This window comes from Asterias amurensis, chromosome 11 (genome assembly GCF_032118995.1).
Source record: "Asterias amurensis chromosome 11, ASM3211899v1".
NCBI classification, from domain to species: Eukaryota; Metazoa; Echinodermata; class Asteroidea; order Forcipulatida; family Asteriidae; genus Asterias; species Asterias amurensis.
Genome location: NC_092658.1, coordinates 9134632 through 9154681, shown reverse-complemented (window position 1 = coordinate 9154681; position 20050 = coordinate 9134632). Strand labels below are relative to the sequence as shown.

The following is a 20050-nucleotide window of genomic DNA, read 5'->3' as shown; positions in this document are numbered from 1 at the left end:
TGTCTCTGGAGTCGAACATTATTTTTGCATGTACAGCTGATTTACCAGTAGTGGTATTTACGCGTCTCAACTGTAAACATGGACAAAAACTTAATCTACGAAAGGTATGAAAACCCTTATAACTATTACTCACATCTAGTTTGATATTGACGCAACCTATGAAGTCATCCGGGTTACTGCCACCGAGCCGTGTAGACTGAATCACTTCCTTCAATAATCTGTGTTCAATAAATCAACAAAATAGTGGAATTTGGGTAAATTTACAATCCTGTCATATTACATTTTTTATTCACCCATTATTCACTATTCCCTCTTAAATGTCTTTTTTATAGTGGCTTATTCTTTGTACTTTTTACAAATTTCATTATTTGTTAATCTGTGATGTATCAGCCTTCAAGCTGTTTTTATCGTAATTGATTTTAAATAAACCATTTCAATTAGTTCAATTCAATGACAATTTGTTTCAAGAAAAGATCAGAGAATAAGGAATCAACTGTTGCAAACTGTGGCGTGTTGTGGCTGAGCAGATAAGAACACCGGACTCGAGTTCTGGAGTTTCTGATCAGCAGAGTGTGGGTTCAAACCCCAATCGTGACACTTAATCATTATTACTGCATCCTTCAGATTGGGCATAAAGCAATAGGTCCTGTGTGTTGTGTAATGCATCTAAAAGAACCCAGTGCACTTATCGTAAAGAGAACAAGTTTGCCCCGGTGTTGCTGGTTTGATCGGTCTTGTGGTATAGACAATAGACCGATTCCATTAGGCTCCACCCACGACGCACGTGTGTGCAAGAACACGTGGGGCTCTCCTTGCTTTCTGCACAACTCTGCCGCGCGCGCCAAGCATCCGCGCACGCATGTCGGACTAATTTGTTGGATCTTTGTTGGGTTGTGATTGGTCAATACGCAATGGGGCTGAGCTTAATGGATCGGTCTATTGCTCTAGAAATGCGAAGGTCATTGGTTCAAATCTCACCTTATCATTTGCTAGTGGACTTTTGTTTTACAAAACTTGGGAAAGTACTGAGAACAGTGCTTCATACACATCGATGTAAGATCAAAAACAATTAACATTCTTTATCTCCGATGCAAATTTAACATTGATCTGGAGTTTACAATAAACCAACATGCAGAAGAATTCATTGAGTATGTAGCATGCACTGATTGGCACCCGAACAAACATGCAGAATTACACACACAAAACCAGAAAAATGTCGGGGAAAAAACTAAACATGGAAACAAACAGTATTAACACCACTTCTTTTACAAAATAAAATTCTTTGTAATGAGTTCCAAGTGACAAATCAACTCACCAGAATGTTAGGAAAGGCTGCTGTACAAAATCAAGATGAGAATTATTCAAAATCCAAAGTGTACTGCAATGCACCGTATTTTTGACTGAGTAAGGGCGCTCTCAAACATATTTGTATCACTTCTGGGGGTATATTCGTTCGTACCCAAAACAGTTATTAAAGACTGATACACATTACCACGACAGACATCATATTCATCATGGACAATAAGACCTTTTATCCAATTATTAAGCAACTTAAAACTGCGGCACAACAAAAATGACAAAACGCCTATTATAAAATTTGTGATAAAAATACTATTGAAAGCGCCCTCACACGCGGTCAGAAATATGGCTTATTGATTCTGTTTTTCATATTCCCTACATTTCCTATATTTCCTAAATTACAGCACGGTCATTCCGACTCAATTCAACAAGCTTTTGGAACTAACCATCACAGATTGAAATGAAATTCGGTGTGCTGGATGGACTTCCTGAGAAGCCCCCAGAAACCCAATTTTGATTTAATTCAGTGCTCACATGAACTCCAAATGGACAATGTATTTGTATGGGTTAGAATTTTTAAAATAGGTTTTTGATTTAAAGCATGCATGCGCGCCATCGACCACCATATCTCATCCAATGAAACCCCTGAATTCTAATACCAGTGCCTCCTTCATCATGACAACTACAGACAAATTACCATTCAAGGTGTTCCAAATCTAAGTTCACATATAATGGACAGTAAATTGTGAAACTGAATCCTCTTCTCACAGTTGTTAAAGGAACTGGACACTTTTGGTAATTGTCAAAGACCAGTACTCTCACTTGGTGTATCCCAACATAATGCGTTTATAAAATAACCAATCTGTGAACATTAATTGAACATTTGTGAACAATCTGTGAACATTTGGATTCAGTTAATCAGGGAATTTGCAAGAGAATAATGCAAGACAAAACACCCAAGTGCCGCAACATTGTGTGTACTAGATGCATTATCAGGCTTGAAGTCTTCTAGTATTTGACTGAGAATCACCATTGAATTTACCTCTTGACTCCCTTGATACCTTGTACTTCACCAGACTTCTTCACCACCTCCAAGACTGAAGTTTCCTCATCATGGTCCCTAAAAACAGAATGGAGTGTTCCAAATATGGTGTTGTTATTTATGATAGCTGGATCATTTTACTACACCTTTTAAGGTACATCGTGAGTTTACCAAGTTATATTTTTTTAAGTACTTAAGAGTCTTAAAGGCAGGGTATACTTTTGATAATTGTCAAAGACCAGAATCCTCACTTGGTGTATCACAACACATGCATAAGTTAACAAACTGTGAAAGTTTGGGCGCAATTGGTCATCAAAGTTGCAAGAAAATAATGCAAGAAAAACACCCTTGTTGCATATAATTGTGTGCTCTCTGATGCATTTCTAAAACTTAACTATTTGGACCAAAGAGTGCCTGTAGTCTAGAGAGCAAGGAACTCATGAGGTCGCAGAAGTTAGTTAACAGTATGCTACCATGTTCACCTCATGTAATGTAAACAACTCTACCATCAAAGATGGCGTAACCCCAAAACAAACTCAACACTAGAAGGTGCACTTCTATTTAACCAAGGACACAACAGTATCGCTTTCTCTAAAACTAAATAACTTCACATGGGTCGTTGAATGAAGTAGTACTGGCTAAATAATACAGTATATGTAGGATTTGAAACTTTGCATAGTGGAAATAAGATATAGAAGAGTTTGCGGTAACACCATGTAATAACAATCTCTAAATGAGTTGGGGTGGTTCTGAGTTAATCCAACGGTTCTGTTCAGAATCACCCCAACTCATTTAGAGATTGTTATTACATGGTGTTACCGCAAACTCTTCTATAATACAGTATATACAAAACAAAACACTGACTTACCAAACATCTAAATGGAACCATCCGTTTGCTTTAGAACAATCTAGATGACTGGAATAAAATCAACAATGGTAAGAAATGTCAATAAGTATGATATGAGAAGACGGCTTATACGTATGAAAACCAACTGTTAATGTAACAAACTTTGCAACTAATATCAATAAAAGTAATATGAATTTGTATTGACCCATTTCACCTGACGTCATCAGCAAAGAAATCTTGAATTCTATAGACGATGTGACCTCTGGCGTCACACGAAAACCATAACATGATTCGCGCGCATACCGCCAGGCAAAACCTTTGTGTTTTGGCAGCCAGCTAGAAAGAGTATACGCAATCATACTGTGACTGCGCAACTCAGTGCCCGGCGAAACATGACGTATAGAGTGTTTTGTCAACAGAGGGAGGTTTGAACGTAGGTCACATCGTCTTAACTGGTAGGCAATTTCACTGTGAGTTTTTATATTAACTCTATGCTGCCATTATGCAGTGAAAGTAGGCATTTTAGGCAATGTGGCATTAATACACGTAAACCTAACTGCCCACCAACATGGTCAGCGTGGCATTGGTCGCCGCGTGTGACGCGCGTGCAAGGGGTCAATAGCGCCTTTACTAAAAAGACCAAAGTGCTGAAATGAGACCATTTTTACACATGTATCAATGATCAGCCAGCTACTTACTTGAATTACAGCACTTACATGAAATACAATAATGATTTAAAAAACAAATAATGAGTCTTTATAATGTGCTTTGGTGAGAACAATTAGTTAAAGGTTGGCATGTTCAATTCGGCTCAGCTTTGCCATGTTGAATGCAATATGCCAACTTTCAACTAATTTAAAATGTTATCTATATTGAATGAATGCAAAACATTGATTATTTGTTTTATAAAACATCAGTAAAGTATAACCCTCATCATTTGGAACAAAAAATCACAACAATTTACTAATGTTTTTCGCCATTTTCACTCTCAACTCTCACAAATTCAACGTCAAAATTACCAAGTTGACTTACAATCTGAAGTTCTCATTCCACTTTGGGTTCAGCTGTTCCTTAATGATGGTGGTTGACTGTAGATCCTGAGCGCTATGGTGTTGATGTTTATCTTTGTCTTTACTGTGATGAGGTGGACATTTGACATTAGGTGTTTTGGGAGCAGTGACAAAGGGCTTCTTTGAGTCACCATTAGGTAGGATTCCCATCACACAGAATGGATCACTCAACCCTGTCAAGAATTCAATTATAGTATATCTTGTTAAAATTGCATCGGGATAAAGAATCATATGTGACCCGCTACGTGAAAATGAGTCAGATGTCGCCCAATGCGTTATTAAATAATGGACAGTTTAATGTGAAAAAATAAAATAAAATAAAAAACATTTTTTTTTTTTTTTTTTTACTTTTTAAGATCTATATTTGCATGGTTAACCTTTAGAACCTTACTTTTAAGCAATAAAGCTATAAATACAACAATTTTGTGATCATACTTACGTCTAATTTGTACCTTTTTGCATGAAATGGTAGTTTAAAACATCACTTTACTTATAATAATAATAATACCTAAGTCTTATATAGCGCACGTATCTACCAAACAAGGTACTCAAGGCGCTGAGTATATACAAACTTCCAGGTTATTACAGTGATGAGTTCTGAGACCCAATTATTTAGCACCTTATAAGGGTTTACAAAGTGCTACGGTGTATAATAGCAGCCACAACCAGGAACACCGGGGCGTACCCCTTCCCTTTTCGATAAGTGCACTGGGTTCTTTTACATGCGTTACACAACACATGGGACCAACGGCTTTACATCCGATCCGAAAGACGAAGCAATGGTTAAGTGTCTTGCAGCAAGTTGCTTAAGGACACAAGTGTCACGGCTGGGGATTCGAACCCACACTCTGCTGATCACAAACACTAGCTCGGCCACGACACTTCCAATACTTGTAACTTGTTTTTCAGAAAAATTGTGTATTGGCTAATTACGGAAGTAACTCAGCGACGCGATACACCCCAAAGCTAAGACATATACCAAATTACTGCTGTTCTTTTCAGCCATGCATATAACTCATCCTTGAAATTGTCAACATCTGACTCATTTCCACGTAGTGGGTCACATATTTGGTTTTGCTCCCTAAAAATAAAAAAAATCTACTCTGCGGTGGTACATGTAGCAGACAGTTCTCTAAAGAACACACAATTTACCTGGCAAGGCAAGTAGACACACACACACATGGTGTTACCACATACCAAATATACATTGATACCTCAAAATGCAATGGGTAAAATTCCACTTACCATTGATGTCTTTCCCAACCAGATGGCTTGCTTCAATGACCGTAACAAGAAGAATGTTATCAGGATGCTGTACAAAACAACACAGAAATAAAATAAGTACCTCATATTGTCAAAATAGCGAGACTGCCAACATAAAGCTCAGTTGTTAGAAAGCCGGTGTGGCGGTTTCAACTTTCCCCTGTGTTCAGAATTCCGAATGGCCAAATATGGTAGCATTACGTCATGCGATGCCTGCACAGCAAGCGAAAGTAGTCCATTCATAGTGCCGTATTGAGTCATCCGTTACCCTCCGGTAGCTGTCAATGCGGCGTCCACGAGTCGAGTACAACTAGTGGCAAACGCGTGGATCGTATGAGTTGTTTTATATGCAAGCAGAGTATGACCTGCCTAAAGTTGTACCCATGTGTGTACATGTAAAGAGTGGGGCAAGAGATTATGTGACTACACAGAAAAGAATCGTAATAAAATTAATTTGGGGTCACTGCTGAGAGAACTACAGTACTCTCCAATACTCTCCAGGGTACTCGTGGTGGTATCTGACAGGTCACCCGGAAAACTGAACACGCTGGAAAGCTAAAACCGTTCGAACAACATGATGATATGTCCGACTACGTCACCCGGAAAACTGAACACAGCGGAAGACTGAAACCGCCACACTGGCACGAATCAAAGGTTGTTTGTTCAAATCCCACTCTAGTCAATTTTTCCTTGTTCAAACCTCAAATCATTTAGTTTTATGAGCCTTACACCATCCATACATCATGGACAACAGGCGTGCCACGGTCAAGTGATTGAGAGCACCTGAGTCAAGATCTGTTTTTTTTCTGATCAGCAGAGTGTGGGTTCCAGTCCTGGTCATGGTACTTGTGTCCTTGAGAAAGATACTCTACCATCTTCACGTAAAAGAACACAGAACCCCAAATGTGGAAGAGCAGGGATTAACCCTGGTGTTTCTGGTTCACATAGCAAGCACCCTTGTTTACAAGTTTCCTCAGGCTTGCCCGCTTGGTTCCATTTATATACCAGAAATTAATAACAATAATAAGTTATAATAAACAATCTTACTGTCTCTTTGCTGACTGTTAACACCATGCTGTTATGTTCATTGATGGACACATGTGAGTTGAACATCTGGAAGAAATGCAGACAAATAAAAAAGGTAATAGCCTCAACTAATTTGTTGCTATTTTCCTCCTTTCACCTCAACTTATTTTTTAATTTTTTATCTCAACTAGTTCTAGTTTTCTATCTGTGACCTTCAATCATTTAATTGTTTTTATATGTTCTATATCTTCCATGTTTTATAACAAGAAGGCATTTATGGAAGGGAATAAAAGAGTAATGACATGTCTTTATTAGCCATTAGAAACCTTGCCGGGTCGTAGCTGTGCGTGACCCTGCTGGTTTTAAACGACCATTTAAAAACTTGTCTGCCACTCTTTGATCCCTTAATATAAGCATTGCCTACTCTATCAAAGTAAGAAAACAAGAGTTTAAAGACACTTGACACTATTGGTAATTGTCAAAGACCAGTCTTCTCACTTAGTGTATCTCAAGATATGCACAAAATAATAAAAATTTGAGCTCAATTGGTGGTCGAAAAAACACCATTGTCGCACAAAGTTGTGTGCTTCTAGATGCTTGATTTTGGGACCTCAAAATCTAATTCTCAGGTCTCAAAATCAAATTCGTGAAAATTACTTTCTTCTCGAAAAACTACGTCACTTCCGAAGGAGCCTTTTCTTAGAATGTTTTATACTATCATCCTCTCCCCTTTACTCATTACCAAGTAAGGTTTTATGCTAATAATTATTTTGAGTAATTACCAAAAGTGTCCACTGCCTTTAATTTTTGCGATCGCATGACTTACCTCATGAAGGTAGCTGTACAGTTCTTGCTCCGCTGGGAAGGGCTGATCCACGGACCCAAGACGGAAGTAAACAACAGACACCAAAATCCGATACAAATCAAGAATCTACAATCAAATAAAATAATAAATAGTTCAGTCTATGCTCCATCCATCTCAGCATTCCAACAGGTTGCCCTGCCAGCAATTAGAGTCCTACGACCTCTGGCTGGCTCTAGGATGCTGTAAACCCAGTCCTGCATAATGTATAGTGCACAACCTTTTTTTCCCCTTTTTATTTATTCTCTTCGCACCTTGCACCGTCAACCAATGACGTCACCAACGCACCATCTGGCAGTTTAGCTTCCCATGTGAGCTGTTTAGGGATTAAAGACTCAAGACTCAAGAGTTCAATGCATTATAATAACACTACTATCTAAGCATTTATATAAAGTAACTTTCTTACAGAGAAAAAGTTGCACAAACTATTTAAATACAACAATCATGTTACAACAGTCAGCAATTGACAATACAAAGGAATAAGAATGAAATAAATCGCCAGAACAAATCTGAAAAAGATGATGTTTTGAGTTTAGTATGAGTGAAATTGCATGACATTTCATACAGGGCCCAATTTCATAGAGCTGCTAAGCACAAAAACCTGCTTAGCATGACATTTCTTCCTTGGTAAAAACAGGATTACCAACCAAATTTCCATTTGTTGCATATTGCTTGTTACTGGTATTCAGCTGTTGTTTGCTTATCCTGATAATCATGTGGAAGTTTGGTTGGTAATCCTGTTTCTATCCAGGTAGAAATTCCATGCTAAGCAAATTTTTGTGCTTAGCAGCTCTATGAAATTGGGCCCTGGTCATTTGGGATACATATTATATAAAGACCGACTGGCTCTGTAAACTTGTGAATAAATAGCCCCATAACAAGCATATTATTCTGTTAAAGTTCCAAATGCATTGTGCAGGAAACTTTCAAATCAACAAATTCTTTGTTACTATTTACCACCCCCCCCCCTTTAAATTTTGGCCAGTCTGAAGCAAAGATTAATGAAAACGAACGTAGTAAATGTACAAGTAGTAGGTACCTCTTTTTTAGTTGGATGTGGCAAGTCTTTACAGGGATGATCAAGTCTGTTGTTCAAGATGTCTTCTTCCGATTGCTCATTCTCCTAACGAAACACACAAAACCTCAGAGAGTTTATTTTTAAGAAAACTATTTCAAAACTACTTCAACTTCAAACAAAACAATTGATACAAATTAGCGGTTGAACAAAGACAAATTGGCTGGAGTGGGACTTGAACCTGCGACCTCCAGATTAACATGCCAGTGCTCTTACCAACTGGGTATTTCAGTTCTATGTTGGGGTCTCCCTATCTTATGGTACAGGGAAAATTTTCCAAATCCTGCCACCTCTTTTACATTTGTTATGAAATAAAATAGTACCATACTCAAATGAGACATTCCTGTTGGTAAAAGCATGGAGGTAATTCTACCTCGGAGGTAATTCTACCTCCATGGTGTGCAAAAGATGTGGCAGAATACAGAAAAATTTCCAGGTAGAGCACCGGCACTTCCATACGGAAGTTTCAGGTTCAAGTTTCCCTCTAACAAATTTGTCTTTGTTCAACCCAAAGTTGTTGCAAAATTTATCCAGTTTCCCATGAGGTTTTAAATATACATGTACATGTACTTCTGCAAACTTTAGCCACCTACCTGGGATTTTGTCATGCTTTTATTCTTTAATGGGTCCTGTAGATCCTTCATGGTCATGTAAAATTAATCATAAGGAAAACTCAATCTGCCAATAAGTGGTCAGCAACCATGGTGGATACACTGTACCATGTACCATGCTGACTAGTGGTGCACTATGACATCACACATGGCTGCAGCTCCCACCATCAGCAGGTGCTGCTGTCAGCAGCCTGGCACCCCTCATACATGTATACCAGCTGCTGCCCAGCCAAGCATGAAAACAATAACAATCAAATTCAGCACCTTTGTTGCTAGGGAAGGCATACATTTGTCCATGGAGTATTAAGTCAGATCCCTCCACCCCCCATAAAAAAAGATAAACAATTTTTTTTCCACACCATGAACTACTGTTCTCAACAGGTTTTTTTTTGTTCACAACTGTGGTCTCGCATTGGACCAAGCTAGCTGTAAGCAAAATGAATAGAAATGAGAATGTCTGACTTGATTTGTTTTCTTCCTGTTTATTTAAATAAGATTTTAAAAATTAAATAAACATCACTCGATGTTTACATAGTTGGTTTATAAAAATCAAATTGTACTACCAATTTTTGTTGATTTTTGGCGCCATAAAAATGTCTTCTGATTGATTGATCGATTGATTAATAATGTGCACCCCAACACACACTATGGGGCCTCTGGATGAAATGGCATTCCAAAACTCAACGCAAGGTCAACAGAGCATGACTTTTTTCAACTACAACCATTTTATAATTAAAACTAAATTTTAAACCCATGCAGGCTTTGGCCTTTTTCGGTGACCGGCCAACAAAACCAGTAACCTTGTCATCTCACTGGTCCATCAGCTTATATTCATTAAGTCCATAATTTCAAATGAAGTATGAATGCTTTTACACACTGAACTAGTCAGCCGGACCACTTGGAGATAATTTTGAAAGGTCCTCATGTATTTAAACTGGCATTGGTCAGCGAACCAGTGTTAAAGGGAAGGTACATGTTTGGTAATTGTGAAAGACCAGTCCTTTCACTTGGTGTATCCCAACATAAGCATAAAACTACAAGCCTGTGAAAATTTGAGCTAAATTGGTCATCGAACAATGAGTTGCAAGAAAATTATGAGAGAAAAAACACCTTTGTCGGAGGAATTTGTGTGCTTTCAGATAGGAATAAAAGACTTCTGGCCAGAAGTCTTTTATTATTTTAGTGAGAAATTACCTCATTCTCAAAATCTATGCTACTTCAGAGGGAGTCGTTTCTCACATTGTTTTATACTACCAACAGCTCTCCAATGCTCGTTATGAAGTCAGTTTGAAGTTAATATTTGTTTTGAGTAATTACCAAACGTGTACCTTCCCTTTAGGGTTTCAGTACCTTTTGTATTTGGTCGGTATATGAATCCCTACTCACTGCGAATGAAGATGTATGAAATATATAATTTACCTGTAGAACAAGAAGTTACAGCTTCATTGGTCATCAAGTTTTAAAGAGAGAAAAAAAGTGAAATTCACAGAGCGATATTTGCAGGACAGTGATGTTATATACGTTATTATTTTAGTTTTTACCATTACTGGTATTACCAATACTGGTAAATACGCTTTACATGCTAAAAATAAATTCTCCTGAGACGAAATTTTTTTGACATTGTTTTACTCACACCTCAAAAACTACAGCACCTCAGCAAGTAAAATTTTAAGGGAAGCTTTCTACTATCATTATCTTCAAACTGTGTCAGTTTTAAAATATGAATCTGTGGAAATTTAGTTTTGTATCCTAAAAAAGTACCATTTATTTTTATTTTTTGGGGGTACCTTTTGTATTTTTGTACCTTTGAACCAGCTGGGGTCCATAAAAAAACTGTGGTTTCGGCCACCCAGTTAAAATGATAAATAATAAATGAATAAATAAATAGTGGAAGAACGCTTCCATGGATGAACAAAATTTCTTCATAATTAATCAGCAAAAAGTAACATGATCTTTTTCATTTGCTATCATGTTGACACACGTAAATACTATTTAATTTTTTTGTTATATGACTTTGGTTTATTTTTAGGCCAAGTTTTCCTTTGTGATGTTGTATTTGTTAAATTTCAACTATGCTACAAGTATTGTATAAAAAATGTAACCAATATTGTATATTTGAATGTAAATTCATCTCAATTCAGTTTAACCACTACTATGTTTAATTAAAAAAAAATCAGCAATGAACCATTAATATCATGTAATAACACTGGTCGTATACCAAAGCAGGTACTACCAGATTGTATCCAAACTACTCACAACAGGAACGGTTAACCAGGGGAAAATTTGGAATGGAATGTTTAAAGATGTATTGTGGACAAGTATGACAAATGTGAGGGTAGGTCTGTTACATAAGAAGGCACCACTTTTGGGAACAACAAGGGATCCTGAGAAAAACCCTTGAGATCTAAGGCTAGGGGGCGTAGCCAGACTCAAGGAACTACCAGCACAAAAGACAAATCATACTGATCTTTCCTTAGCATGCTGTGATAAAATGAAATTTTAGCAACTACCAAAGTGTTACTCATTTACAAACACATTACAAGTGATCAGAATTGTTTGTTCTTTTTATACCCAAGGATGTACTTTACCAACAACACCTTGTACAAACTCAGTAAACTACTTTCATGCATTGTTCTCTTGACTGGAATGTTAGCTTAAGATATTATTAGACTGATATGGGCCTTATGCTAAAAACAAGTAAACAAGTTCTTGTTTTATCAGTGTTGACATGGACCTTTGTGACTCATGCACTGTTTATAAAATTGATACTTGGGCCCGATTTCACAGAGTCGCTTAAGCAGAAAATATTACCAATTTGAGCAGGGTACCAATCACAGTCAAAGAGGGCACATAGTGACATGGTATTTTGGCTGGTAACCTTATGCTGAGCATTTGCTTATAGCTACTTGTTCTGCCCTACCTCCATGTTCTGCCTAAATCAAAAGCAGCCGTGTGAAATTTAGCTAGGATAACATTTTGGGTTAGAGAAGCATTTTGAGAAACATTTCACTTCAAAGTAGTGTGGTTATATAAAAAGATAGAAGTTGTTATGCCCCCAAATTTGAATCTGAGAAGCGTTACTGTCAGTAAGGCTTCTCAGATTGTGTATACCTCATAGGGCGTATTCTTCCCAAGTTGTAAATGCTCTTGATGTTCAGCTATCTTAAAAACACAACCACCTTTGGAAATTTGTATTGTTTTAAAGACACTGGACACTATTGGTAATTTGTCAAAGACCAGTCTTTTCACTTGGTGTATCTCAACATGCATAAAATAACAAACCTGTGAAAATTTCAGCTCAATTGGTCGTCGAAGTTGCGAGGTATTAATGAAAGAAAAATCTACCTTGTCGCACCATGGTCACACAAAGTTGTGTTTGTGCTTTCAGATGCTTGATTTCGAGACCTCAAATTCTAAATCTGAGGTCTCAAAATCAAATACGTGGAAAATTACTTCATTCTTGAAAAGTACGTCACTTCAGAGGGAGCTGTTTCTCACAATGTTTTATATTTAACTGACATACAGATCCTTGTCATTTGATTGGTGGAACTTACTTCACGTAACATTCACTATTACTCCCATCCGCACCGGCGATCAAAAAGACCTATATTCGCCCATGGGGAACAGCATTTCCCATTCAACAGTTAGGATCATCCTTGTTCCCAATGTTTTTGAGCACTACAGCGCCACCGCGCCGCTGCTAAAACGAAGGAGCACATGTGCAAAAGGTTGTGATTCGATTTGTGCATTGCTGCCGCTACCTGGCCAGCGCTATATGATTTTTGGTTGTCAGTAATTTGTGTGATTTTTCATAATGAAATACTTTTCAAATACATCAAATGACAAGGATCTATTTGTCAGTTGTATAAAACAAATATTGAGTGGCTTTAATTCGTGGAATGGAAGGAATATTATCGCTGGGTAAAATTTGGACTGTTCCATTTCACCTTGCTTCGCCTCGTGAAATGGAACAGTCCAAATTTTACCTTGCGATAATATTCCTCCCATTCCACTCTGAGCCACTCAATATTTGTATACCATAAACCTCTCCCCATTACTCGTTACCACAAAAGGTTTTATGCTAACAATTATTTTGAGTAATTACCAATAGTGATACATCTACATTATATTAGGATTAAAACAATCAAACAGTCAATAAAAAGAAGTAAACTTTGCCTTAAAGTTCATAAAAGCAGCTATGCTGAAACCAAATTACCTTTGAACTGCCAGCATTCTTCCTGAACTGTAAACTCTGTTGTTTTTTTGGCAAAGCGGAGAAATTCTCAAAGAAGTTTCCATCTGATTCTGAGACCCTGAGAACAAAGAATTTGAGACACATTAGAAGGTTCCTAGGTGTAGATTGGTAAACACCAAAGTTATAATATGACCATGCACTGCAGCTGGTGATAGTATTAAAAGGCTTTGGAAAATGTTGGTAGTTGTCTTCTCATATTTTCTCACGTGTAAAATAATGAGACTGTGAAAATGTGGGCTCAATTGGTCACTGAAGTTGCAATTGAAAATAATGCAAGAAAAAACACCATTGTCGCACCATTTTGTGTGCTTTCAGGATGCACAGTCAAAGGATTCAGGCCCGAAGTCTTTTTATTATTGAGTGAGAAATTATCTCTTTCTAAAAACCCGCATTACTTCAGAGCATGGAGGTAGAATTCTACCTCCATGTTCAGAGGGAGCAGTTTCTCACAATGTTTGAAACTATCGAGAGATCTCCATTGCTTGCTACCAAGTAAGGTTTTATGCTAGTAATTATTTTAAGTAATTACCAACAGTGTCCAGTGCATATTTTGAGAATAAAGGTCCCCTTCAGAGTAAAATAGTTTGGAAAACTTTTCACCCAAAATATTCAAAACTGAGAACCCAGTATACAATGAATTGTTTCTCAGATTTATAAGGGTTGATGTCTGCTTGGGAATGCATCCATTCAGTTGGTGACCCTTTGAGAATGCTGGGGGGCCAGAGAGATGCGGTTGGTACCAGACGTCAGGGGTATTTGACACTCATGTGAAAAAAAACATGTTAGGAAATGATTTCATCCAGCATGCATAGCAAAATATTTTTAATGAACAAAATTTGTGCATACTGAATGGTAAAATTGAGTAGCAAATGATGATTTTTGAATGACTGAAAGCAACTGACACATTTTGCGTATCATTTTGCTCTGCTATACAAGGGAAAACATTCACCACATGACAGTTTTTGCTGTTTTCTCAGCAAGCAGACTATAATTCAGCTGAAACTTCAGCGTCCTTTAAAATGCCTGTAACACGACATTACATTGAGAAAAAACAATTCAAACACCCATCCTTGAAAACAAAACAAACCATTTCCTTTACAGTCTGCACAACACATCAGACCTTTGAGCTTTATTCACATTTAAGTCTCATTTAAATGAAAAAGCACTTATTGCTGTTCCAAAGGACACTAAGATAGGATCTTTGCACACAAAGTAATACAACAAGGGTGTCTTCCCTTTCATTAATAATATATTCACGGCCTGTTACTTTATGCATGCTACGACACACCAAGTAAGAATACTACTCTTTGACAATAACCAAAGGTGTCCAGTGCCTTTAAAGACCCACTTCACTCCATCCTCAGTCAATGATTACATAAAAAAAGTTGTGTTGTGTAATTAACACCAGTGCTGTACATCATAATACTGATGACTCATGCTACAATGTATCTGGGAAAGGTACACAGTGTCCAGTTAGCCTTTTTGAGTTACGGAGGACACTGTTTAGTTAGGGTGCATACCAACAAATTGACCCAAAACTAATAGTGTTGTAGCATGGAGGAAGGACGCCTTTTTCCTCCCTCCATGGTTGTAGGGCTAGCATTGTGTCTGCCATATCTCAAAATGGCTTATTGGACTGACTTGACTACCAAAATGTTCTTGTACTAACACAAACATTTTTTCAGCAAAAATATCAGAATAAACTTAATCTTCAGTTAACACTTACAACCAAAGTTTCAGCAGGGTGAAATTGGATCCTACCAAGTAACGGTAGATCAACATCTAACAACTCGTGGACCATTTCTACTTTAAAACCATATTTCACTGGCCAAAGGGTGGTTAAAATACATCAGGACCAGTTAAAATTCTCTTCAATTCAAGTGGTCTGTGTTGTGATAGTGGACTACTTTATCCTGCTCATGTAAATATCGTACACCACTGTGTTATGTTATCTTGCCTTCTATTAAAGGAACACGTTGCCTTGGATCTGTCGAGTTGGTCTTTGAAAAGCGTGACTGTTTGTTATGAAATGCATATGGTTAGAAAGATGATTTAAAAGTAGACTACAATGATCTTCACAAATATGCCTCGAAATTGCGTGGTTTTCTTTTTACCTGGTCCAATAACACGGTCGGCCATTTATGGGAGTCAAAATTTTGACTCCCATAAATGGCCGACCGTGATAGTTCGCGACGTAAAACGAAAACCGTGCAATTTTGAGTGATACTTGTGTGGATCATTATATTCTACTTTTAAAACATCTTTCTAATCGTATACATTTCATAACAAACGGTTTCAAACGCTTTTTATAGACCAACTCGTCCAATCCAAGGCAACGTGTTCCTTTAAGTGGTCAGGAGCTAGGAAATCAACCATCGTAATCGCCTTAATTACTTCCTAGACACATATCACTTCAGTCTGGATGGCTAGTTCAGTGTTGAAAACAATCCTTGTTTTAAGGCATAGGGACTAAGGAAAAATCTGGGGGACTATACACTAGTGAAAAAAATTGTCCCACTGCTGGCTAGTCACTACAGAAGTTACTGGCAAACCCTGTCAGGCAATACTTACGTCAAATTAGAAAATCTGTTGAGAAATTCCTTAGACTCATCTCTGGATTCTTTCATAGCATTTACCATTGCTGGCTGGTGAGCTAGTGTGGCTGTAATGTTTTGAGCCATAATGGATAAGAAGAAAGTTTGTCTTTTGGGTCAGTGATCAAACGTTTGGAGTCTGAAGTAGAATAGTGAATTTAGGCTGGAATTGGCAGTCCATACATGTAGGTCTCAGGCTTAACTGTTATTCCGACTTTTGATCAGTGACCAAACTTGTCCGAAGTAGACTAATGAATTTAGGCTGGAAAAGGCAGCACATAGGCCTCAGAATTAGCAGGAACAGCGTCACTAAACAGTTGTGCAGCCGGCCTGGCCAATAATATTTTTAGTGGCCAAACGTTTTCCAAGTCCGAAGCAGAAACAAATGAAAACGGCTGGACTTTGCAGAGATGGCAGCACATAAGCCTCAGGCTTAGCAGGAACAGCGTCACTCAAAACAGTTTGTCCGCTGGCATCACGTATGGTGCATAAAGTATTGCACTGCTGGCTTGCTACGTGCTGATGAAATGCATCCTTAGTATGAAATATGGAATTCTGATGGCGAGAAATGATTCGACAGTGAGTTACAGTCTTCAGTCTTCAGTCAGAAATCCTGTTGCGGCAAGCAAGGTGAAGAAGAACTAAGTGAGAAACACCAAGTGTGAAAACTCGACGACCTAGTGCTCCCAACTTCCAGCTTCTGACAAGTCATGCCACCTTTTCAAAGATCATTGAACATGTGATCATGTGACACACGATATAGCCTACATTGCCAAAATTTGCAGTTAGTTAGTGTGACGCACTTCCTTAATTACAAATTTCCAGTTCCCACATCAAAAGTCAAACTCGTGGGTCGTTTCCTGCGGGAACAACCTGAACGTTTCCACTAAACATACCTAATGGCTTTACAAGCAGGATGTTCTTACCTAACAGTGTGTTTACTCAGCAAACAATTCCAGCAAATACAAACATAGACTTGTTTCAATCTTTATCTTAAAAGTTAGCCCATGGTGACCCAAGCTATTTAAAGTGTATTGACCTTCTTTTGGTAAACTTTTAACATGTTTTGCTGTATTTAATAATTGCAAGACCTTAATTTAAGAGGCCTAATAATAATCCTAGTGATGGATATTCACGCTATACATAAGAAGCCACTATTATTATCATATTTTGCATTAACGTATCAATGCGCTAGTGCCCTGGTCACTGAGTCAATAACATTCCTGTAATCTTTCTCAGATCCCCGGGGAGTATACAGCCTCGGGCTGCCGCAGCACTCCAAAGGCTCGTGCAAACAAAACATAATCAATCTCTACCCTCAGCAGGTACCTTTACACCACTCGGTGAAGAGAAACAATAAGTGAAGTGTCATGCTCAAGGTCAAGGGCACTAGTGTCATGACCAGGATTTGAACCCACACCCCAATCCACCATGCTCTAATCTAATCTGCTCGGCCATGACGACCTTGTGAACTTGTGGAACACCTTGGGAGGAGCTGGGCTGGGACAACATGTATCCAACGATCCAACCTATCAGGCTACCGCCACTGCCACAACTCCAATCAAGCCTGGACCCAATTTCGTAAAGCCTGTAAGCACAAAAACTTGCTAACTTTTTTTAAGCACAGAAAAGTATCGAGTATCGTTACCAGCCAAAATTACTTTAGGTTTACTTTGTTGTGACAATGTCACTGGTACCCCACTCAGTTTTTGCTTAGCAAAGAAAAAGATCGTCAAAATTGAGTGGGGCACCACCAGTCACAACAATGTAAACTTTAAAGTAATATTGGCAATACTTTCCTGTGTTTAGCGAGTTGTTGTGCTAATTTACAAAAATGGGCCCTGCAGCCGATTTCACAATACGCTAGGATTAATCTTATCTCAAGTAGGACGAGTAACTCGTCCTAACTTAGGATTAATCTTAAGGTATGCATGCTACAGTGTGCATTGTCTGGGACTCGTCCTTAAAGTCCTAAGATTAATCCTAAGTTAGGAAGAAATTGGTGAAATCGACTATTTCAATACACCAGACCTTTTGCTGTAGTGTTGACAGCTTGGTGTTTATTATCCCCTTGCTTGAGAGCTTGCCGAGTTCCCTTAGAGACAGGAAGATCATCTACAAACAAAACCTTACTCAATCAAGAGTCATACTCACCCTGATTTGGAATGTTTCATTTCCGAAACGGCGACTTTCAGGGTTTCTTGAAGAACTCTTTCTTCATCCTCTTCTTGAAGTACTGCCACAGCCACCGATTTCCTCCGACCCCGACTAAAACCGCCATTTAACTCACCGTGCCAACTACCAGCGAGATGAATTTGACTAGACTGACCTGTACCTCCTTTGCTCACAGTAGACATGTTGTTGTTGTACTCCATAGCCCAATCTGACGAAAACTTGTGTTCTGAGAAAGCATTTATCTAGACAAAATAAACAAAATCATCTTCCCTGAGCTCACATGATGGCCACAGTCCTGACAGTTCAGCCGCAAAATATGCCGGTACATCGTGTTCGAAGCAGTCATTTATTGTGTGAATACATTGTTAGAGTCTAGACCAGTTAGGCAATGTCTTTTGGATAGTTTATAAAATATAGTACAAGAATTACTGCGGCTTCCGGATAATCCCCATTCAGAAGTCACTTTCGCTTCCAAACTTTCCTTGCACTTCTTGCGGCACTTCAGTTCAGTTCAGACTTGCAGAATTCCCTGACGACACATGTGGAAAGTATCGTCGTCGTTGTCGTACACGTATCGATATTGACACTGACAATGTGTCTGAAAAAGTGTGAAAGTATGCAGCTAGCAGGGGCGGGCAGACCAAGCAAACAAAACAGAGAGAGTTACAAATCGTACATTATCACACACTGATGATGATGCTGTGTTGCTCGTTCGCGTGAGGAGAGTGGAATGAGACTATTTACAACGTTGGTGGCGCGCGATGCAATAATTTTTGGGTTCTTCAGTTACGGCCCTTTTCGAAACCACGGCTTCGTCTTTGAGCGCGTATACCTAAAGTACGCTAAAAATTGTTAAAACGGAGGGGTTTGGAAGTGTTTTTGTGCTGGGGTGGGTGGAGAGTGGGTGTGTCGGGGGGGGGGGGGCAGTCCCCGGGAGTATGCGCGACATCATACTTCATGCTGACAGCAAGATGACATTCGGTCCTTGTCACAGTGTCGTTACTGCTAAATAACAAGGCTCGTATTCATATAGCCTTGATCAAGGCGCTACAGCCAGCCGCGACCCGCAAAATCCCAGTCCCAATCACTGAATTCCACCAGCGCACCCCCATACATAACACAGTGCATATAATACGTGTACAGCGTATGTACACACCTATACCTACTGTTCATACACATTACCATCTATACTATTATAAGCGTAACCCGCGCCATCTTGGATTGAAAATTAGAAGGTCCAGTGGCATGGCATCTATGTGGAAATCAACACGGTTAAGTGTGTGGAATTCAATACGTTTGTGTGGTTTCAGACGTCGGGTTGCAAGTCTACAAAACCCTGACCCAAACTCCCACTTACAAGTCATCTGATTGGAGAAAGTTTGGGCAGCGACCGTGTGTCAACCACTGGACTTCCTAGAAATCTTTCTGACAGGCGACTCATTGGACAGTGTTTCGCAGATGGTTCTCCGGATTGGTTCACTATTGCCCCTTGCCCGCCCACCCGCCATTCGATCCGCCTTTTTTGGTCGGGTTACTTTCATGTTGTACTAAGCATGGTTCTCCGGATTGGTTCATTCATTGCCGCGCAGGGTCGAAAGGGGATCGAAGAGGCTGGGTGCCAGGACAAAACCGAAACAAATCTCACGAATTTGCATTGAATGAATGAAGTAACTCACAGATTGATGTTTCGCAGGCGACCATGTGTCAACCACTGGTCGATGTTACCAGACTTCCTAGAAATCCTTCTGACAGGTGACTCATTTGTTGAAAAGATTAAATGGAGAATACTTATAAAAAAGCATTCACTTCCAAACGGCATGAGAATTATCGTGATGGACAAGGATGGGATCAAACGGAAGCTTTATAATTTGGAAACATTGGGTAGGGCCGGCTATAGGTTGGAAGGTGTCTAAGGGAACTTTACAATTAAT

General features: G+C 38.8%; 1 protein-coding gene across 3 annotated transcripts in view; it reads right to left on the bottom strand.

The window, feature by feature from the left end:
* The window catches only part of LOC139944012 (BAI1-associated protein 3-like), a 34443-nt gene extending 15608 nt beyond the window's left edge, over positions 1 to 18835 (bottom strand). The window contains exons 1-10 of one of the 3 annotated variants that reach the window (XM_071940942.1): positions 18099 to 18835; positions 13312 to 13408; positions 8449 to 8532; positions 7374 to 7478; positions 6569 to 6634; positions 5504 to 5570; positions 4221 to 4431; positions 3210 to 3257; positions 2342 to 2419; positions 134 to 218 (exon numbers count right to left, since the gene is read on the bottom strand). In XM_071940942.1, coding sequence (XP_071797043.1) covers positions 134 to 218; positions 2342 to 2419; positions 3210 to 3257; positions 4221 to 4431; positions 5504 to 5570; positions 6569 to 6634; positions 7374 to 7478; positions 8449 to 8532; positions 13312 to 13408; positions 18099 to 18319 — 1062 coding nt within the window. In that variant the 5' untranslated portion in view covers positions 18320 to 18835. Of the gene's footprint in view, positions 1 to 133; positions 219 to 2341; positions 2420 to 3209; positions 3258 to 4220; positions 4432 to 5503; positions 5571 to 6568; positions 6635 to 7373; positions 7479 to 8448; positions 8533 to 9077; positions 9272 to 13311; positions 13409 to 15921; positions 16831 to 18098 lie in introns of those variants that run through there. The other 2 variants (XM_071940943.1, XM_071940944.1) reach the window with 2 other exon arrangements.
* Positions 18836 to 20050: the final 1215 nt, after the last annotated feature.